At 43.6% G+C, this 24,100-nt stretch overlaps 1 protein-coding gene across 1 annotated transcript in view; it reads left to right on the top strand.

The window, feature by feature from the left end:
- The window catches only part of LOC124722746 (Down syndrome cell adhesion molecule-like protein Dscam2), a 163,879-nt gene that overhangs the window by 102,712 nt on the left and 37,067 nt on the right, over positions 1-24,100 (top strand). Inside the window, exons 3-4 of the mRNA XM_047247887.1 lie at positions 7,961-8,142; positions 17,464-17,627. Of these exons, the coding sequence (XP_047103843.1) occupies positions 7,961-8,142; positions 17,464-17,627 (346 nt within the window). The remainder of the gene's footprint in view (positions 1-7,960; positions 8,143-17,463; positions 17,628-24,100) is intronic.

The raw sequence follows: 24,100 nt of genomic DNA, 5'->3' as shown, positions 1-24,100 counted from the left end.
TGCAGTGGCTACCCGGAGATGAAGAGGCTTGCACAGGATACATTAGCGTGGAGATCTGCATCAGACCAGTCTTTCGACTGATGACCACAACAACTACGAAATCGAAGTTGGGGCAGATGCTGCAAGAGGTGCATGTCTGTTGCTATCTTCTGCTCCCTCTGGCTGGTTACAGGCCCAGCCGCATACCGCGGAAACCAGCCTGAACGCAGGAGTCGAAGTGACGGTAACCCGCTAAGAACAGGTGCGTTTCAGCGGTTGGCGGCGTCGAAGGCGACGCCGAGAGACACTCAAGTGTGACACTGTGCCCCTTCCCGTCGTGCGTATTTTCAGAGGCGCATTTTGCCTCTGACTTCATTTTTACGGATGACAACGCGCGACCGCATCAAACAGCACAGGCGGAGGAGCTCTTGGAACGAACGGATATTTGGCGAATGAACCGGCCTGCCCGTTGGCCCCACTTAAATCGCAACGAACACTTCTGGGATGCGTCGGGGAGACGTTCTGCAGTACATCCACATGGACCAACGAGTGTCGAGCATTTGTGAACACCGCTGATGGAGGGAAGTAACACCCTACCACAAGAACTCCTTACCAACCTTGTGGCCACTGCTGGAGCACCTTGCAGTGCATGCAGTGTCGTCCGTGGTAATCATACACCTTTATAAAAATTATGGCCAGCCTTTTGTCCAGGGGACCATCGTAAATCACCATGACGTCAGTGTAATTATTTTCTTCGAATGAGTCATTTCTTTTCGTCTCATTGCGCAATTTTTTCAATTACTTTCTGTGCAATACGACAGCAATTCTTTCTGTGTATGGTGCAAGTTTCATTGAGCTATGTTACTTGATAGCAACACACTTCGCGAAAGCTACTTCGTCCTTGAGTTTAGAACACCATGTAGACAGCGTTATGCCTAGGTACTTTCTGCGGTGGAGTTGCAACGCTTATCATTTGCGTATCCAAACTTGTAGCACACTCGTTGCCAATTTGACATTTTTTTCACTGTACCTTCATAGTTCCTTAATGCTCAGCAATTACAGATTCTAGCTGACGACGTCGTAGATGACTTCAGTTCATGAGCCAAAACATTTTGACCTCCTGCTTGGCGGCGTGTTCGTCCTCATTCAGGACGCCACATAGTAGCGACCTGCAGAGCGTGGAGTCGAAGAGTGCCTGGCAGGTTTCCACAGATACGTGGCCCCAGGTGTCCCACCCACAGTTATCCTACGTTACAGGCCTGTAGTTTGCAGTCACGGAAGTGGACTCAAAAAATCCTCGGTAGGTTTCCAGATGAATGTGACACCAGAGCTACATTCGAACTTAAGTGCCTGGCAGAGGGTTCATCGAAAGACTTTCAAACTATTTCTCTACCACAAAATTGGTAAGGCTTTCGTGGCCACTTGTTGACAAACTGCCTATTGGCTTCTGTCTCGGTTCTTCAGTCGACGTTTGTCTGATGATTTTACTGACGTTTTGCCAGCACGAGTGACTGCCACTGTCAATCAAAGCTTCACCCTCCATTGCTGGTGGTGAACTGGAGCCGAGTCGCGGCCGCCGACTGTGTGTACGTGGCGCGCCAACGTCCGAGAGCTTCTCCGCGGTCATTTCCGGTGCGGTTCTCCTCTTGCTACCTGCAACGGTCGTTCGCTGCAGCACGGGAAGCCAGTATTCGCTCACCTCAAGCCTTTCTTTTTTCTTGTTGAAACTATTCCCGTGTTTTTGTATTTCTGTAGCTTCTCTGAACAAGCAGTTGTGATATCGCTTCTCTGCAGCCAGAACTTCCGTGTCGGCGAATTTTACTATGTGGTCGGTCTCACATTCTGCCACAGTCGATTTCTCCCCCTGCCCCAACCTGTAATTTCGCTTATGTTCTTTGGTCCTGGTGTTGGTAGATCGTCCAGTCATTCCGACATTAACTTTTCCGCGTGTGCATGATATGCGGTATATTCCTGCCATTACAAGTGGTTCCCCTTTTCTCCTTGGCCGATCTAAGAGTGCTGGTGAAACGTCCGTAAAATCAGCAGACGAACGTTGACTAAAGAACGCTACACAGAAGTCAATATTTCTCTACCATTCCACTATGGAGCTGCGCGCGAAAAAAACGAATACCTAAATACTTTCGTGCGAGCTCTCATCTCTCATATTTTATTACGATGATCATTTCTCCCTACGTACGCCGGCGTCCATGAAATACTTCCGGAACTGGATGAGATGACTGGTGACAGAAATTTCTTGAAAAGATCTCACTGTAACGAAAAAAATATTTGTTTTAATGATTACCATCTGAACTAGCGTATCATATCCGTGGCACTCTCTTCCCTACTTCGTGGTAATACTCAAGTACCTGCAGTTCTCTGAAATTATCCGATGTCGTCCGTCAATTTTATCTGGTAAGCATAGCATACAGCGTGGTAGTATTCTTTTTAGTGGAGTTATTGTATCTACTAAGTGTTCCGCCAATAAAACGCACTCTTTGGTTCGCCTATGCACTATGGAACTTAACATCTGAGGTCATCAGTCCCCGAGACTTAGAACTACTTAAACCTAACTAACCTAAGGACACCACACACATCCATGCCTGGGGCAGGATTCGAACCTGCGACCGTAGTAGCAGCGCGGTTCCGGACTGAAGCGCCTAGAATCACTCGGCCACAGCGGCCGGCGGTTCACCTTCCCCACAATATTATCTGTGGTGTCACCGCCAGACACCAAACTTGCTAGGTGGTAGCCTTTAAATCGGCCGCGGTCCGTTAGTATACGTCGGACCCGCGTGTCGGCACTATCAGTGATTGCAGACCGAGCGCCGCCACACGGCAGGTCTAGAGAGACTTCCTAGCACTCGCCCCAGTTGGACAACCGACTTTGCTAGCGATGGTTCAGTGACAAAATACGCTCTCAGTTGCCGAGACGATAGTTAGCATAGCCTTAAGCTACGTCATTTGCTACGACCTAGCAAGGCGCCATTACCAGTTACTATTGATACTGTAAAACATTTACCGTCAAGAGCGACGCTCATCATTAATGGATTAAAGTTAAGTATTCCACCAGCTACGTCCGTTTTTCTAAAGTCTAATTTCCTTGTCCTGTTCCAGACCTCACGCCAGCCTGCGTGAGCTAAAACGTGCGCCTTTCGGCTTCCTCTAGTTCCCGGTGTTGGCTCTCCTGCCAACCCACAACATTATCCATATTACCGTTCCAACATAAGGTGCTCGTAATTGTATTTAGTTGAGTTTACAGCCTTGAGATTCGCGTATTTATCGTGTAACCGATATTTAATGAATTATTTTTAGTACTCACATATTTTTTTATTATTTAGGGTGAATTGCTACTTTTTACACCATACAGACATCTTGATTAAATCGTTTTGCAGTTTGTTTTGATCTTCTGACAACTTTAATGGCTGCTAAGATTGTCTTCTAAATCATTTGTGTAGGCCAGCAACAGCCGACTGCCTAAGTATTTCCTTGGGGAACGCCAGATATCACTTACGTTTTACACCATGACCTTCTCTCTGTTAGTACGAACTGTGACGTTTCTGGCAGGAAATCTCAAATCTATCTGCACAAGTGAGATGGTACTCCATAAGCACGCAGTTTGATTAGAATGATATCAAAAGCCTTCATGGAAATCTAGAAATATGGTATGAATTTGAGATTTCCTGCTCATAGCACTCAATTCGTGCGAATAAAGAGCTAGATGTGTTGCACAAGAATGTTACTTTCTCAATACGTGGTGACGATGTGTCAATAAAAATTTTTCTCCGAGGTAATTCATAATGTTCTAACACAATATATCTTCCAAAACCATGCTGAAAATTACTGTCAGTTATTTGGGTCTGTAATTCACCAGGCTATTCTGATCAGATGAAGCGCCATCCATTTTTTGAACTTTTGTCTTTTTTTGGTTCTGATAAAATCCCCATGTCATTCCAAGCATGTGTGTCAATTTGTACCTCTCTATCTACATTATTCCGTGATTTATTCAGTTTTCAAATTTATACTGACTTTTTGATCACCCGTTATTTCGCTTTTAATTTTAATGCTTTTGGATCTTACGGCACTCAGTCCCGCTACAGCGCTGTGGTCATTCGCCGGCTGTTGTGACCGAGCGGTTCTAGGCGCTTCAGTCCGGATCCGCACGCCCGCTATGGTCGCAGGTTCGAATCCTGCCTCGGGCATGGATGACTGTGATGACCTTAGGTTAGTTAGGTTTAAGTAGTTCTAAGTCTAGGGGACTGATGACCTCAGATGTTAAGTCCTATAGTGCTTAGAGCCATTTGAACCATTTGTGGTCGTTCACAGTTCACGCACTTCCCGTAAAATACGGGAGAGTGATTTGTGGGCAGAGAGGTGGCGCCTGATAGCATGGCACATGTGTTCCATGGGTTCCAGATCAGCTGAATTTGGAGGTCAAGACACGAATCTGAGTTCATAGTCGTGTAACTGAAACAACTGTATCATGATTCTTGCCTCGTGACATGGGCAGTTAGACTGCTGGAAGATACCATTTCTGTCAGGGAAGATAACAAGCATAAGGGATACAGATGGTCCGCCACGATGATGACGTAGCACACAGCTGCCACGATGCCTCAGATGACAACGACAGGACCATTGAGAACTCAGATGCCCCCGTCAGTCTACGTCCGTGGCACGGTGCCTGTGTTGAGCAGATATTCCAGACACGGCATCCACCTGGCAGAATAAAAAATTTGATTCCGTGGATCCATGGTTCACACTGGATGATCGTTCTGCCCACTCTAATCGTAACTGATTATTTCGTTGGGTCAATATGGCACACATAGTGGTCGTCTGCTGTGGGCAGCGCTGAATTTTGGGCTCAGAAATGCATGTTCCTACAACAGCATTGTATTCTATCGCTGATGTGCCCCATACCACTGTCTATCCTGCTTTACACAGCGGGCAGGCCTACAAGCAGATGTTGAAGGAAAAGGAGTCGACGTCCAGCACTTTCTCACCTGCTGGTGGTTTCACCATTCAGGAGCCATTTTCTCTAAGTGCTCACGACAGCAGCACTCGAACAGCCGACCAGCTTTCGGAGGTGCTCGTCCCAAGACACTGAGCAGTAGCAGTTTTAGCAGTGTGTCCTTCACAAACTCAAATGTGTAATTTGATTTCCCCGTAGCATAGCTGGAATGACGCCCCATTTGCCTCTGCTCCTCCTGTATACTTTCCTTACTTCGTCTTATGCCGACGACGCCACCAGGCAGCATTCAAGGGCGCGGTGCGCTGTGCCCATAATGCTTCAGCTCATCAGTGTAAGCAGGGCGAATCAACTAAAACTTGCACCGCAAATGTTGCGGAAATGGGTGGTGCTGCTGATGTGCAGTTTTCACAGAATAGATTCGTAGTCAGGGGCTTGCATTGTTAGCCAATAAACAGATTGTAATAATATTTAGAAAGCGTATTTTTGCGCAAACTTGCACTTTTAAACTGAACAATGCCTATTGGTATTAACAAACTAAAAGCGGGGTAAATTAGAATGCCGATGGTGTTTCCTGCAGGATTCTAGTGCGAGTCGTTTACGAGATATCGTATTTTGAAACATTCCCACACCGACACTTGTAGAATACCTGCGGTAGCACACAATAAAAAACAACATAACTGCTTACATTACTTATATTGATTCTGACCAGTAACAACACCATTGGCTATCACAGGTTGTATACAAAATGACCACCGGTAGTGGCAATACACCCTTCCAGTCTGGTATGGAACTACTCCAGTCTGGTATGGAACGACTGTTGCACACATGCTAGCATTTCAGCGGAGATGTTGGAGCAGGCTGCAGTAACACATCGTTGCGTATTATAGGGTGTAGTTGGTATGTTCTTGTAGACAGCGTCGCTCCGCTTTCCCTGCAGAAAAAAGTTTACAGGCGAACTTGCAAATAATTCATGAAGACAAGGCGTACTACTTCGTGATACAGGCTGGACAACCATCATGCTTGTATCACATGTTCCTCCTATTCTGCAGAGAACGTCTTCTAGGATCAGTGGGAGATGGTCTGTTAGGAGGCTGCGATACTCGTGTGTGTTCAGTGTCTTGTCTATAAAAAATGGGCCTATGAGCTGATGGTTCACTATACCACACCACAAGTTCACACTCCATGGATGCTGACAGTCCACAAGACGAAGCCAATAGGGATTGTCAACAGACCAATAGTGCATGTTTCGGCGGTTTACCTGGGCATGACTGGTAAATTTGGCTTCATCACGAAACAAGATGCATGATTCATCTGTACTATCCTGTCTTAATGCCTACGTACAGAAATTAACACAATTCTGACAACCGTTTCTACGCAGCTGTTAATGGAAAGAGATGTGACAGGCATGTAACCTATGTAGATAGAGAGTGTGTAGGACCCTTGCTTGACCCGTGCTAGTTTCTAGTGCGATTCCAAACGAGCTAACCTGCGGATCAGCTGCAGCACCAGCTAGAACATTAATTTCCCCATCTTGTGTCGTGATTTGCTTCCTTCTACTACGTTGCTTATATGTTACACTACCACATTCACCTGGCTGGTTGAAGAGGTTGATAAATAATTGCCGAGATCGTTGACGTCTATAGGGGTATCTTGCCGCATTAACTGTACAAGAAGGAACCGCATTCTCCCTATACTCTCCATACAAGATGAGCACGTGCTGGTTTTTCTGCATTGCTAAATCCTATCGTCCATTCACGACCTACTGCTTCGAATGTCACACGCAAACTGACTAGCAGATCGCAGTGCGCTCAAGGAACACTCGAGCACACTCCAAGTAAATATAAGATCACGGTACCTAGCAACTACACAGGTTGACTGGCACAGATAAGTGTCAGTGTGGAAAATTTTCAATGCAGGAGGAACCTGTGGTACCAACACGGTGGCTGTGCAGCCTGCAGTGCACGTAATACTGCAGCATGTCCTCACGAACTGTTTCCATATCGATGAATTGGATATAGAGGGCCTGTGCCTCGGTAGGCCCATTCCCCAGATCTGACGTCTATAAACTTTTTTCTATGGGGAAAGCTGAAAGACGATTTCTACAACGTCATACCAACTGTACCCAGCTCCGACATCAGAAATGGTGGTGCGTCTGCAGCAGTCGTTCCATACCAGACTGGAAGCGTATATTGCCGATGCCAGTGATCACTTTGAACAACATCTGTGATGGTCAGTTGTCTCGTTACTGGTCAAACTCCACATAGCTAGTGTATACAGCTGTTGTGTTCTTTAGTGTATGCTACCAAAGGCATTTGACAAATGCCTGTGTGTGAAGCTCTCAAAATGTCTCGTAAACGACTCGCACTCGAATCCTGCAACAAACACCACTGACATTCTGATTGATTTATCGTACTTTTAATTTGTCAGCGTCAGTATTAATTTTTCTATTTAAAAAAGTGTAAGTTTTCACAAACAATACACTTTCTAAATGTTATTACAATCTGTTTATTGTTTAACAGTACGAGCCCCTGACTGCGAGTCCAATCAATACCACTTTCCATTTCCGCAACATACATGCAACAAGTTTTAGGTGATTTGCCCTGTGTACGACAGTGTGGCGACCGCTTTACGCGTTACCTGTTTGGTGATTGGTTCAAATGGCTCTGAGTACTATGGGTTAAAAAAATGGTTCTAATGGCTCTGAGCACTATGGGACTTAACATCTGAGGTCATCAGCCCCGTAGAACTTAGAACTACTTAAACCTAACTAACCTAAGAAAATCACACACATCCATGCCCGAGGCAGGATTCGAACCTGCGACCGTAGTAGTCGCGTGGTTCCGGACTGAAGCGCCTAGAACCGTTCGGCCAGGCCGGGCGGCACCTGTTTGGTGAGGGATTTCCCGTTAGTGTTTGCATTACTTGCATCCCAGTAAGAAGTTTCCAGTATTGCGCTGCCTGAAACAGTGGCCTACGACGTCAGTGGGCTGAGTCCCCGCCTGCTCTTGCGTGCAGGTGGTTCCGTAGCGTGCGCGGGCGGAGCGCGGCCGTGCCGCCGCCGGGCCAGAGCCGCGTGCGGCAGGTGGGCGGCAGCCTGTACGTGGGCGGCGCCCTGCTGGGAGACTCGGGCCGCTACGTCTGCGTAGTCAACAACTCGGTGGGCGCCGAGCGCGCTTCCACCGCGCTGCTCATCACCAGTGAGTAGACGTGCAGTCGCCCGCTGCGCAGCGCCGCGCCTCCACCTGCTGCGCCACGAGTTTCTAGTTTCTTTCTTTAGTGTTCCAGTCGTCTCGGAGCCTGATGTGGCCCGCCACGACAACTTGTGCTGTGCCAACCTCTCCGTCTCAAACTAGACTCATGACACTAAAGAACTAAAATGGCAACATATATGTAATTTGTATCTGTTCTTTCGGACATGTCCGAAAGGACAAAGCGAGACAGCCAATGATCTCTTCAGTGCAGATGCACTCCAGGCTCGACCTCTTACGGGACTCGGTGAAATGGCACGAGTAATGTAGGTTAATGGGCAAAGGACACTACATTTTGTGCGGATAAGTTGAGAATTTGGGCCTGAGGGGAGCCGTGCTAGAGCAGTCGGTGCCACTGCAATGAGCACTGTGCACAGATGGCACAGTGATCAAAGCATCTGCCTAGTAACCAGGAGATACGGGTTGGAGTCGCGGTCCTGCAGAAAGTTTCAACTTTGCCCCATTGATTTCGATCAGTGACCACTCGCAGCCAATGTCTGTGAGTCCTTTGTGTAAACCAGCAACGTATTTAACCCGCGAGCATCCGTGCCTTTAAAAGTTCCACGACCGCTGGGCGTCGAGCATTTTGCTCACACTCAACAGGCACCCTGAAACGTACCTAAACCTTGTATATTAATATATTTTTTGTTATTTTTATAATAAAACACTCATATTTTACTATTTAAAATATTTATTTGCAATACGAAACAATCGGTATACTTATATTGTTGGTAATAATCACGGGACAATTAAAATCGCCAGACTTCACTAAGAAAAAAATTACAAAAAACAACTACTTCTCATTATTCAACTTTTGTCACTTAATCTTCGTCATTCAGGGTGAAGAAAAGTTCGTGCACTCGGACTTCGCGGTACGATTTCTCGCGTACTAGCAATACAAAAATGTCTGTCACAAAATTTCGTGCTGCGTATATGTCGGGCGGTAAACGGACGTCAAAGATTGGAAATCTGGCGACACTGTCATCACGTGTACGATAACTATCGCTGCCAGCAGTCCTGCGCAGTTGGCGCAATAGATTGCGTTTTGGGTTATCATGCAGGAGATTCAGAGTTCGATTCTGGGTCATGGCTTATTTGCTTTTATTTGCTGAATGTAGTCTGAGTGGTATGGTATCTGGGTCTTCTACAAAACATTTGCTGTTATGCATTATGAACACAGAAATGGATCTACAATCGTTTTCATTGGTCAGCTTTAGAGAAGCCTTTTGCACGTCGTGGACGCGAATTGTTTCCCGCCACAGCATCTACCAGGTCCCAATCCGTTTTCTGTTTATCCTCCCCCAGTGGTCCCATCGAGGTTATTTGCAAAGCACACTGTTAGTCCCGCTGGAGACATAAGACCCTAACGGAATGCAATGGACCTGAACGTGGCAAGAATAATAGTTGGTATTAATCGATGAGCCGACGGGGGAGGCTAAACACAAAACAAGTTTGGAATCTAGTAGATGCAGTGGTGCAAAACAATTCATGGCCACGACATCCAAAAGGTTTCTTAAAAGCTGACCAATGAAACCGATTGTATTTCCGTTTCTGTGTTCGTAATACATAACTGCAAATGTTTTGTAGAAGACCCACTGTAGCTGCTGAATGACTATCAAGACGCCAGATACCGTACCACCCATAGTACTTTTAGCAAATACGAACCAATAAACCTCGATCCAGAATCGAAACCTCGACCTCCTGCATGCTAACGCACAACACTATCCACTGCACTAACTGCGCTGCACTGTATTACGTGCTGACAGAGGTAGTTTCCGTACACGTGATTACAGTGTTGTTCTAGGCGCTCAGTCCGGAACTGCGCGACTGCTACGGTCGCAGGTTCGAATCCTGCCTCGGGCATGGATGTGTGTGATGTCCTTAGGTTAGTTAGGTTTAAGTAGTTCTAAGTTCTAGGGGACTGATGACCACAGATGTTTAGTCCCATAGTGCTCAGAGCCATATGAACCATTTGATTACAGTGTTGCCAGGTTGCCAATCTTTAACGTCCATTTCCTGCCAGAAATACGCGCAGTACAAAAGTCTGTGAGAGACATTTTTGCATTGCCAGTACGTGAGGAAGTGCGCTGTGAAGTCAGAGTGGGCGAATTTTTATTCACCCTGTGTATCTGTTGCCTTGCACAATGTCACTTAATGTTGCAGTATGTTCATTACACAAATTTTTTTGACAATGAAGGTTTGCATTTTTTGTCTTCCAATATTTTCATCTTGGACAGATTTGTGACATATGCCAGTGGGTTTTCCAGCGTCTGAAACTTCACTTTCATTGGTAAATCGTTTTATAACTTACTGTAGAGGATAAGGCAGATTTTGGATTATACTCCTATGCATATCTCCTTCCAGGCACGCCATTTCTTTTTCCTTCTTGCCTATCCACCTATAAAAATACATAATAATGTTGGTTTACTCATTTCACGTAATTATACTTTGTCATCGTAATTAATAGAAAACACAATAAACAAAGAGCAATAGACATAAAATTACATTTTAAAGAATATGAATAGCGAAATATACAGGGTGTTACAAAAAGGTACGGCCAAACTTTCAGGAAACATTCCTCACACACAAATAAAAAAAAGATATGTGGACATGTGTCCGGAAACGCTTGATATCCTTGTTAGAGCTCATTTTAGTATCGTCAGTGTGTACTGTACTTCCTCGATTCACCGCCAGTTGAAGGAAGGTAATGTTGACTTCGGTGCTTGTGTTGACATGCGACTCATTGCTCTACAAAAAAATGGTTCAAATGACTCTGAGCACTATGCGACTGAGCTGCTTAGGTCATCAGTCGCCTAGAACTTAGAACTAATTAAACCTAACTAACCTAAGGACATCACACACGTCCATGCCCGAGGCAGGATTCGAACCTGCGACCGTAGCGGTCGCGCGGTTCCTGACAGTAGCGCCTAGAGCTGCTCGGACACTTCGGCCGGCCATTGCTCTACAGTACTAGCATCAAGCACATCAGTATGTAGTATCAACAGGTTAGTGTTCATCACGAACGTGGTTTTGCAGTCAGTGCAATGTTTACAATTGCGGAGTTGGCAGATGCCCATTTGATGTATGGATTAGCACGGGGCAATAGCCGTGGCGCGGTGCTTTTGTATCGAGACAGATTTCCAGAACGAAGGTGCCCCTACAGGAAGACTTTCTAAGCAATTGATCGGCGTCTTATGGAGCACGGAACATTCAAGCGTATGACTCGTGACTGGGGAATACCTAGAACGACGAGGACACCTGCAATGGACGAGGCAATTCTTCGTGCAGTTGACGATAACCCTAATGTCAGCGTCAGAGAAGTTGCTGCTGCACAAGGCAACGTTGACCACGTCACTGTATGGAGAGTGCTACGGGAGAACCAGTTGTTTCCATACCATGTACAGCGTGTGCAGGCACTATCAGCAGCTGATTGGCCTCCACGGGTACACTTCTGCGAATGGTTCATCCAACAATGTATCAATCCTCATTTCAGTGCAAATGTTCTCTTTACGGATGACGCTTCATTCCAACGTGATCAAATTGTAAATTTTCACAATCAACATGTGTGGGCTGACGAGAATCCGCACGCAATTGTGCGATCACGTCATCAACACAGATTTTCTGTGAACGTTTGGGCAGGCATTGTTGGTGATGTCTTGATTGGGCCCCATGTTCTTCCACCTACGCTCAATGGAGCACGCTATCATGATTTCATACGGGATACTCTACCTGTGCTGCTAGAACATGTGCCTTTACAAGTACGACACAACATGTCGTTCATGCACGATGGAGCTCCTGCACATTTCAGTCGAAGTGTTCGTACGCTTCTCAACAACAGATTCGGTGACCGATGGATTGGTAGAGGCGGACCAATTCCATGGCCTCCACGCTCTCCTGACCTCAACCCTCTTGACTTTCATTTATGGGGGCATTTGAAAGCATTTGACTACGCAGCCCTGGTACCAAATGTAGAGACTCTTCGTGCTCGTATTGTGGACGGCTGTGATACAATACGCCATTCTCCAGGGCTGCATCAGGGCATCAGGGATTCCATGCGACGGAGGGAGGATGAATGTATCCTCGGTAACGGAGGACATTTTGAACATTGCCTGTAACAAAGTGTTTGAAGTCACGCTGGTACGTTCTGTTGCTGTGTGTTTCCATTCCATAATTAATGTGATTTGAAGAGAAGTAATAAAATGAGGTCTAACATGGAAAGTAAGCGTTTCCGGACACATGTCCACATAACATATTTTCTTTCTTTGTGTGTGAGGAATGTTTCCTGAAAGTTTGGCAGTACCTTTTTGTAACACCCTGTATACTTACGCCCGGACTCGCGGATGAGCTAAATGCCGCACGGCCAGGATCGGACCAACGGACTGACCTGTGACTGCTTACACAACAACAGTTTGTGCAGGCCAGGGGGCGTATAAAACCCAGCTACCGACCGAACGAGAACCTTGTGGGCGTTACTGATAAAATTTCAAGTGTATTAAAATTTCTGTGAGCAAAATGCTCGTAGTACGAGTGCTCGCGGGTTGATTACACTGACTGACAAAAAAAAGTGAACACCCTGAATGAGAAGAGGATATTCAATGAAATTTCATGTATTGAGAGAGCATGGCGAAGTTAATTCAGTTTCTATAAAATCGAGTCAAATTTACAAAGAAGTTAGCAGTATGAGCCCACTTACCAGTGTGACGTTCCACCATCTCTGGCCTGGATGCACGAACTGACAGTGGCGGGCTGTTATCGCGTGCTAACGTTCTCCACCACCCTGTAAATATCGCACTAAAATTACGACACTTCTTTTCGAATGCGAGACGAAAATCGGACTAAAATTAAGCCATCTTTCTTCAAATGCGAACCGAAAATTGCACTAAAATTACGCTATTGCTCTTATAATGCGCGCTGGTATGCAAATGAAATGGACATAATGTGTTTTGTAATGCTCTCTTGACGATAACTAGCAAAGCCAAAAGACTATGGCTCTATACTGAAAAAATGAATATATGAGGGACTGAGGGAATTTAGTATTAAGTGTTTTCCGTAGATGATCTGCTAAGGAGGCCCTTTGGCTGTAGACCCATTGAGGAGAAAACGAAAATTAAAGAGGTACTTACAAGTATTTCTAATGTAAATCTAATATCAAACAGATGTGGCTTAAGGCTCGCCGATTTGGCATATGTAAAAGTTAAAATTTCGAAATAGTTGCAGAATATTTTGATCAGCTTATTAATTGTTCAGAACCAATCTAGAAACTTGAACGCTCAAGCACTCTTGAAAATCTAGAAGAATATCTATCAAATGAATTGAAAAGTTATTAAAACCTTATAAAGCTAGTGTGGAAGACTCTGTTGTCTTCTACCAAATGTAAAAAAATTAGCTAAAATTAATCTTTCAGAAAACTTGCAAAATAGAAAAACTGCCAGGAGAGTGAAAGGTGATCTTGACACAGGGTGACAATTATTGAACTATGTTTAAAAAAAGAAAACGTAAATTTGTTACAAACTACGGTGTGCACACACTTTATTCAACATGTAAACTACAGATATTAGGATTTAGGTTATGACATGTTCGATATGCCTGCAATCATTGGCGATGATGAAGTGGCGCAAAGGAATTGCAAAATTCTACATGACCCGCTGAAGTGTTCGAAAATCGATACTGTCGATGACCCCCTGAATGGCTGTTCCCAACTCAGCAATCGATTGGCGTTACTCTTCTTCACCTTTTCTTTAATATAGCCTCAGAAAAAGGAGTCGCAGGTGTTCAGATCCGGAGAATACGGCGGTCAATCGAGGCCTATGGCAGTGGCCTCTGGCTACCCCAAATCCAGAATGCGTTCCCCAAAGTGCTCGTCCAGGACATAAACACTCTCCTGCTTCGATGGGGTCGAGCTCCGTCTTGCATGAACCACACCTTGTCGAAATCATGGTCACTTTTTATAATGGGGATGAAATAATCTTCCAAAACCTTTATGTACCATTCGGTAGTCACCGTGCCATCCAGAAATATCGCACCGATTATTCTGTGACTGGACACAGCATACAACATACTCACCTGTTTAGGATGAAGAGACTTCTCGATCGCGAAATGCGGATTTTCAGTCCTCCAAATACACTCGTTTTACTTATTGACGAACCCATGAAAATGAAAGTGGGCTTCGTCGCTGAACCAAACCAAGCATGCACGTACTAATTCCCATCACGCTCCGCGGCCAACCGTGAGTTAGAACGTCCTAACGCAAACCGTTCAGAAGTTATGCCAATTTTATTTCATATAGTTCAATAACTCTCACCCTGTACATCCACTATATAAGAAAGGCAATAAACGAGGTTTTAACGACAACAGAGGAATTTCTTTGGAACCAGTTGCATGTAACATATTTTCCAAATTTGTTTTAAAGAGAGTAGAAACAAAAAGTGGTGAATGATGATGATGGTGCCGTGTGGCTAGGGCCTCTCGTCGGGTAGACCGTTCGCCTGGTGCAAGTCTTTCGAGTTGACGCAACTTCGGTGACTTGCGTGGCGATGAGGATAAGGATGATGATAAGGACAACACAACACCCAGTCCCTGAGCGGAGAAAATCCCCAACTCAGCCGGAAATCTAACCCGGGCCGTTAGGCATGACATTCCGATGCGCTGACCATTCAGTTACCAGGGACGGACATTTAGGTGAAAATCAAGGTGGAATTCAGAAGGTCATATTCTAAAAGCGTGTCCAGAACAAATATTTAATCTTAAGCCAGTCATTTTAACAGATTACTGAATCCAAAAGGTCATACTCTAAAGGCTCCATTAACATGACTGCACTGGTGGCGACTGGCCTGACACGGGCACCTCGTCGAAGGCGATGAGCATCATGAACAGCTTCGTGAACGACATTTTCGAGCGCATTGCGGCCGAGGCGTCTCGCCTGGCGCACTACAACAAGCGCTCGACCATCACGTCTCGCGAGATCCAGACCGCTGTGCGACTTTTGCTGCCTGGCGAGCTGGCCAAACACGCTGTGAGCGAGGGCACGAAGGCGGTGACCAAGTACACGAGCTACAAGTAAGGAGGTGGCTCTGGAAGGAAGGAGAAGGCTCCTCCGTTGCCGCTGGAGCGTTATGGCGTAGGCGGGGAGGAGGCGAGAGCGGCAAAACGTGTGTGCTCACAGCTGTCTCGCCACCAGTGGCGTAGCGTGAGGGGAGACTTTGAGACTTGGTCTCCCCTGTATTCGTGCTTAAAAAAGATCCAACAGTAATTCATAACAAAAATATTAACAACTTTCTACTAAGAGCACTAAATGTGCGAAGACATCAGTTTTGTAGCCCGCGCCGCCGCACCCTGAGTATTGGTGTGTCTGCCTGCTTGAGACTCGACTGCTCTCAGTCTCTGCCTCCCTTCCCTTACCTGGATGTGTGCACCTGAGTGTTAGTGGCATTCTCGGCTCCCCTCCACTTTCCCTCTTCCACGAAGTCTGGTGCGCTGCACTTGCTAGCAGGTTCGATTCCTGTAGATACCAATGATTTTTATTTTTATTTTGGTTTATTCTTCGGGATGTTAAACCATTAATTATAAATGTATATATTTAAACAATTCGATTTACATATGTAAAATTAATACATTCTATTTAGTTAGGTTACTGTCATTGCAAGTCAAAGGGCTATAGGCCACCACATTGTAGATATTGGTATAATTACGCATGATTCGATTGGGAAGTGTGTCCCAAAGGCGTTGTATCCTCTACTGAAGCAACCCGGAACACAACTGCCATAAATGGTCCTACACAGTCTGGACACAGGTACCAGGATGCAGCTGACATCCGAGCTGGTGCCACACATGGGCTGTTGGGGACAGATTTGGAGACCATGCTGGTCACAGAAGTAATTTACAGCATGCAAACCGTTCACAGACAGTAGTGCCATGTGTGGACGAGAGTTGACCTACGGAAATGTGACACCATGCCTGTGTCATACGAGTGGTAACATGTGAGGACACAGGATGCTTCCGAAATACTGTTGTTCAGAGTTCCTTCAGTCATTACCAGGCATAACATGAAGTAATACCCAATGACTTTCTACACTATGACACCAGGAGTAAAGCCGTTGTTCCTCTCCAAAACCTAGGATCTCACAACCAGGTCACCGACATATGCACCGTCGATGGAGAACCGTGATTCGTCACTGAACACAATGCGATGAGATTTGTCAGCAGTCTGTTCTTCCCAGTCACACACCACTCCAAACGCAGCTAATTCTCTAATCTGGGTGCTGCAATCTCTGACCAACGGTACAGGATGACACAGAATGTTGCAGGGAGTCTATTATTTGCTCCCAGATACCAGTCGCAGATGTGAAGGGTTTACGATGTGTTTGGTGCACCAACACAGCGATACTTTCTTTTGGTGGTAACATGTTGTCCATCTGAGTTTTGACTACGAGTATACATGTCGTCGCATTCCCATGCAATCCAATGTGGAACCAATGTCACACTCGATTGTACCATAAATCCAGATATTGCACTATTTGGCCAGCTGGTCTATAGGCGACCCACAATGAGGCCCCTATCACTGTCAGGTGCTGGTAAAGTGGTCTCTCAAGAGTAAATGGCATCTCTGCATCCTTCAAAGTGATTACCAACAATCTGTCTGTGATCATATTCCTTACATTCCCTTACTAGAGCTGATAACAACAGTAAACACTAACAATGCTATTGCACACTGATTGCTGTTCAACCTGCTACAGAAAACTGCAACTATAATCATTCACATACCCACTGTTAGTTTGTATGTGTCCGAAGTTACATTTACATCTAACCATGTCTTCTGGATGCTTCACTTTTATGCAGTGTATTTATTGGTTCACATGAAGTTTTTGGGAAGTACTGAAAACGGAAGATGTGTCATGTATATGTGGAGGGGATTAGAGGAAAGAGGTGGGCAGATCCTTAAGTTCGTATGGGATTCGAGAGTATGGTGATGAAAAGACAGACAAGGAGAGAAGAAGTGATTGCCGCCTGAGGATTTGAGAGTAGTGATAGGATTTTGAATTTCAAACAGTTATTGCTGGAATACAATGCAGCACACCCTCGAGTTTGGATTTATACAACCGTTCTCGTCAGGTGTTTCAGTTCTTGACTGTGATTGGTGCATTTTATTTCACTTGACAATTTCCTTTTTTAGGATTTTTACCTGTGAACATAGAGTGAGAGCATTTCTTTTCAGCACTGAATAAAGTGCAGAGACCCATAAGTGTAATACACGTACTTTCTGTGTGGTGGCAGCGCCGCTATCAGCATATGTGGTGCCACAGCAGCAGACGGTGGATGTGGGCCAGACTACAGAGCTTAATTGCTCCACAGAGGGCTATCCTCAGCTGGCCATCTCTTGGCTCAAGGATGGCCAGCCACTGCACACCTCCAGCAGAGTGGAGCTGGTCACCCCACAGGTAAGGACGAGTGGACCTCTGGCATGACCTTCCCCACTTACCTCCAGGCTATACCTGCATTCTGAAAGTCGCTCTAATATGGATATTATGTCCAGTCCTCCTGCACTAAATATCCATTACAAGCACAGCCACATCCTGTCACACTACTTATACCGTAGGATTGGAATACGACAGAATACCCAACATAAACTGTATACATTAGCTCCCCACCTACACAATCCGATCAAAAGTATCCACACACCTAGTACAGGACGTTAATATAAGATGTTTCTACCCTTAACCTTCATGGCAGCCTGAACTCTTCTTTTTTAGATAAATTTGGTTCTTGTAATTTTTCTTCAGATTCCATGTATTTCTAAGGATAAACTCTTTCGTAATTATTAAATGTAATTGTTCACCTTTAAAAAAATTTGCTGTTTCTCTAAACTGTTCTTTTATAAGATTAGAAGACAATTTATCAGTACTAAAACCCATAAATTTACTTTTTTCTGATTTAGTAAATTCTTTTTCACAAATAAAACAAGTTTTGGAATTTTTATAATTTGTTCTGTCGTCATTATCATTGGAACATTTCGATCACATATTTCAGCATTTTCTCTACATTCTTGTTTTAGCACTTCAATGAATTTTTCGCTGCATCTTTACCAACATATATTACAGGTTAGGCATAATAACTAAATGAAAGTGTATATGTATTTGATATTTATTAATATAACCTTTTTCAGGATTTGGTTGACAGGTGTTAACATCTTTCAAAAGACATTCAAAATTAGCATAAATTACAAAATGTCCCCTTAATGAATTTTTATAATTTTGAAATTTAATTTTTTCACCTTCTACAGGAAGATCTGTTTTTCATTCTTGATGTTCTTTACAATCGCTTTCGAGATTGTCTAACTTTTCTTAAGAATAACAGTATTTTAAATATCCATAATTACGGTGAATTTGATGTTAATTTTAGTTGATTGTGAACTAATTAACCTTGATAGATGTTTTGTCTATCAATAATGATATTTATTTTCTTTTTGGTTTAAAATAAGTTTGACCAGTTTTTATATTTTACTTTCTGTATGGGTAAGAAGATATACAACGAAATTTAATAGAAATATTTGACTTCTTTTCAAATTTTGGCATATGTGTTAACTGAACAGAAAATCAGAATTTTTTCTTTTTGAAAAGTTTTATCTAATTCTAAAACAATGTTGAATAAAGAAAATAATTTTCATCTTCATTTTTAACATTTATTACAGCTTTCATTGTCTTTCATTTCTTTTGATAGATTGTCATAAGAAGAACCAGAAATTGGATAGTGTCTATTAACACCTTATTCTAAACTATTTATATAAAATAAGGATCAACCAGATTTTTTCTTTGGCATTTGTTCAATTTAGTTAACTGTTTATTCATTTATTTTTGATAATAACCTTCTAAAACATTTGTTCTAAATAAAAGTAAAGTAAAACTTCATTACTTATTTTCAAATTAAATTCTTGTATTTCATATCGTCTTTTAAAATTACATTAAAATTTCACATTAGCTCTAATCTGCCTTTTGTTTTAAAATATCCCTAAATTTAGTGACTACTTCTTTAATTTGTTTAAAGGTTCTTGTGGTTCAGTAATATTATCGACAGTATTAATTTTATAAATTATTATTCTAGATATAAATGCTGATGCTTTTCTCTTCATTCTTTTAGGTGAACTTAAAAGAACCATCATCATCTAGAAAATTGTAAACAGGAAAATTTTTCTGATAGTTTTTTAATTTAATTTCTTGCTATTTATCTACTAGAATATTTTGAAAAGACTTGTCATTGTAAATATTACCCTCAGATCTTTTGATCAGATCGATTAATTGGTGTTTATTAAGTTTAGAATAATTTTTCAAATTTATCATTTTAAAATTTATCGATGTCCATGTACAGATTTTTCATTCAATTGATTATCGTTATTATTAATGTTGTCCTCAGATCTGTCAATAAGTGTGATTAATTGTTTGTTTAGGTTGGGATAATTTTTTAATTTTACATATTTCATGAATTTTTCTTAAAGATTATTTTAGTCTTCATTATCAATATTCTCAATACTATCGAACGAAGTTACAATAACATTGATTAATTTTTCTTTGCTAAGTTTGGTATATTTCTTTAAATTTTTGTTTTACAAATTGATCGAAGTTCTTTTATATTTTCTATCTTCGTTCTCTCTTGTTTCTTCCACATTAAAATAATCATTTAATCCTAAGACCTCTTGTCTAGTTACATCTGAAGAACTATTTTTTTCAATAATTCTCTATGTCAGAATAGCTTCATACACGTTTTTCTTTACAATAGATTTCTAAGTTATGAAATAGTTCAGCTTTGGAGTACATTTTGTTTCGCTGTTATTTACATACAAAAAATTTCAGATTTTTAAAAATTAAAATGTTTATATTAGAGATGGACCTTTGAGTTTTTAAATGAAAATTTCAATCTTTTGTATAGATGGACGACATTTGGCAGAATTCATTTACAAAGAAAAATTTATTAGGTTTTTTAAATTCTTTTAAATAAATGAGAATTTTGTTTATGGGTATAGATACACACAACCTTGGACAACTTCTTTATAAAGAAAAAATTTACTACATTTTTTAATAAAATGGAAATATCACTATAAAGGAACGAATTTTATTAGATTTTTTATTTTTTAAATAAAATGAAAATCTCATTCTTGAATATACATAGACGACATTTTGTAGAATAAGTTCATCAAGAAAAAATTTATCTGATTTTTTTAGTTTTTAAGAAAAATGGAAACTCAATTCATGATTATCGATAAATTTTTAGTTGGTGGATACAGCAAAACTAAAATTTTGGTTTATATTAGAGAATTTTTAATGAACACGATCCATGCGCCAGAAATGGCATACATATACTACTCCATTGCTCTGACACTAGCATTAGCCAGACAAGCGAATTATGATCCCATGCGTAGGCTGCCACTAACACCATCGCACAAATGGCTTCGTTTGCGGTGGTGGTATAAATAGCTGATGGAGGGCGACACATTGTGGTCAGCGGTTGTGCACTTCTGTAGATGACCATCATTGTCAAGTATGACGGCGTCCTTTGGGGAGGTCCCATTCTTCCAATGTGTTAGTGAGGGACAGCAGTAGGGGTACAACCTTCGTGTCAGGCCACGTTGCATTGTTGCCAAATTTATTCATGATGGCGGCGATTACGTCATCCAAGATGGCGGCATGTAGACTTGGCAACATCGTATGACGTCATCCAAGACGGCGGATTCTGGGGGGAGAATAGTCCAATTGTGCTACGTCCACTATCCTAACCTCATGAAAAAATGGCGGGGAGTTTGAATTTTGGCGGGAAAATAGCCCAATTGTGCTACGTCCACTAATCTAAGCCACCAGAACGTCCGCGCTCCAACTGAATTAGTTCAAATCCTCGCCACCCTCTGGTCAGCGAGCGGAGACACTGCCTACGCCTGTCACATGAGGAGGCCAGCCACTAGCGCGGGGGGCGAGCCCAGCGATCGCTCCCACATTGTAAACATGTTTTCGCTGCACGCTGGAACTTGTCGAGTTTGACATCACAGCACACCCCTTGTCTTCTCACCACGTGCATTCGTCACCTCCACACGTTTTCACGCCAAAATTGACTCCCTCAGAGCTGAATCACACAGCGGTCGGCTGTTTCCCTGCAACACTTCCGGCACCATGTTCAAACCGACCTCACACAGCTGTTCGCCACGTGTCCCTGTGCGAGCGAGAACGCAGTGCTACACTTTTGGCGGCATAGTTTGCTCGACACTGGAATCCGCCATGTCTATATAACAGCACCTTTGACCGCACTTTGACTCGCTCTTGCGTACGCATAATACCTGTACAACTGCTGCACCACCGCCCCGCTCACGTCACACATCCTCCATACACTCGACGGACATAGCCTTCTGTAAATACCTGGAAAATGACTCTTTATTTCAGACATTACGGTCATGCAGGTGTGTCCCAACTGACTTCTCCATGCTCACACAGCGAAACTCCAGAGCGCAGCTGACGTACGTGCGGCCGGCTAAGCCCTCTCCCTGGCCGGCTGACGTCAAGCGGTTTACGGAGCCCGCATAGCACCCACGGCCAGCGCGCCAGGTAGCGGCGGCGAGCGGCGCCACAAACGGTCGGCCACGCCCACGAGCACTTAACACCGGACACGATGTTTCCTGTCGACCGCGTGCCATACAAAGGATACGTTTTGGCACCAGAGTTTGACCGACAGTGGAATCCACCATGACCGTATAACAGCGCGTTTGCTCGTCGCGAGAACGCTCGCTAATTCACTCTCACCACCCCGCTATATTAAATAATTGAATTTACAATTTCATATACATATGCAAACGTGTTCATCTCCCTAATATCAACTACTTTTCGAGGACCAGAACGCCACCTCCTCCTCCTAGGAACCAGCGCCAAGTTTGAAATCTGCCAGTAAACAAAGTTCAATTGCACTTCCAAGTTGGAAACTTCCTTGACATCACATTGCATGATCGACCACTTGGCTCTGTCAGACAAAGAACGCTCTCATTAAGTTAACTGATCACCTGATTCTCATTATTCAGCCCACATGCTTCGATTATCTAATCCAGGATCTTGGCGAAAACGCACATCCGTACACATGAGCCATCACGCGCACCTAGCTTAGTACCTCCGCAAGTGAATGTAACAAAGTCTGCATGACTATTTAATTAATCTGATCAATTAATTAACCTCTCTGATGCGGAAAACTGCCACGTCCACCTAGACTTGGAATCAATTTTCGCCACTGCCACACCCACCTGGACTTGAAATGAAATAGTTAAAGTCCCTACCGACCACCACATTCTTTTACCGACCCATGTTCGTTGGCTAACATGTACTAGTGCTTGATTACGTTTACTAATGTGCACTAACGTGTAATAACCCACATTAACTTATATCACATTCTGTCTATACAAATAAGCCAAGTTTCAATTCTGATGGTCAGTTCGTGTTTCGCTACCAAACGCAAGAAAATTGTGGCAAACGAAGCCACTAACCTAAGTCACCTGTGATGACTCAAAATCGTCTGCTTTGCCTCTCTCACACACCACGAGCGCGAGACCGCCCACATCACAGTCTGGACCTTTACACTAGCGTCGGACATACTCCTGTATAAATATTCTAGCTAAACTATGACCCTAATACTGTTGTTCAATCCACATGGTCTAGCACATGGCCAGAGCACACCCCCAGTACCTAAGCCAAGAACATTGCTCGCCCCATCTTTAGTTAACCCCTGAGAGAGACGGAGATATGCTGCAATCACATCCCTCGCGCTCTCGTAGCTACTCACCTCAGCAATTCGATCTAACAAACCCTCCAAGTACAAAAAATAACAACCAACTCGAACTCTCTCATATTCTATATAGTCCACAAATACTGAACGTACATTTTATTTACGCATCGAGTATACCTATCACTCTCATACAAAAAACACTCTTCCTGTTATACCTGGTGTCATGTTGCACAGTCGGCAGACACGCAAACAGCTCCTAATTTCAGTGCAGAATATCAAACTGCTCCTAATTAATGCAGTACACATAACTGTAAGTCCGCAGCTCGTGGTCATGCGGTAGCGTTCTCGCTTCCCACGCCCAGGTTCTCGGGTTCGATTCCCGGTGGGGTCAGGGATTTTCTCTGCCTCGTGATGACGGGGCGTTGTGTGCTGTCCTTAGGTTTAGTTAGGTTTAAGTAGTTCTAAGTTCTAGGGGACTGATGACCATAGATGTTAAGTCCCATAGTGCTCGGAGCCATTTGAACCATTTGAACATAACTGTAAACACCACCAGTACTCGTAATCTGTCCAAATAACGCACAGCAAAGTAACTCAACACACGCGCGCAATCAACTTATCCCACATTAAGTCACACGTCCGACAGCTCTCAATTCGCTCAAAGGCCTCTGTTCGACCCTTCAAACATGATGACAGCCTCATTCACACCTAACACCTGAGAAATTCATATCACCTACACGCCGAACATGACTATCCAAGGCAGGCCACGCTAGTCGTCTGTCACCGTCCTAACTCAGTGCGGTCCAACACACATGTTAATGCCGCATTCCATTGCTTGCCGGCCAATATGCGACACATCTCCACCTTCACGTCTGTTGTCAGAATAGACGAGAGCGTGTTCACACACACACCGTCCGCACACATCCCAGCGCTTCTCTCCACTCTCAATCTAAAACGATCATTTGAAAATTAAAAAAAAAAAATAAGAGCCCAGTCAACCTCTCCGAAATTGTATAGTGCTCCAAAAATACTTAACGCTCGCTTTCGTGATTTCTAAGCTTATTTGTAAATTCAAATTCTTACCCTAACAGAAAATAATACTGAATGCGCTCCCCACCTCCTACCTTTCCAACTCTCAACATACGCAAATGTTCTCAACCCTCCTATATCT

Source organism: Schistocerca piceifrons, chromosome X (genome assembly GCF_021461385.2).
Source record: "Schistocerca piceifrons isolate TAMUIC-IGC-003096 chromosome X, iqSchPice1.1, whole genome shotgun sequence".
NCBI classification, from domain to species: Eukaryota; Metazoa; Arthropoda; class Insecta; order Orthoptera; family Acrididae; genus Schistocerca; species Schistocerca piceifrons.
Note: the sequence above shows the minus strand (reverse complement) of the source record. Positions and strands in the feature narration are given on the sequence as shown.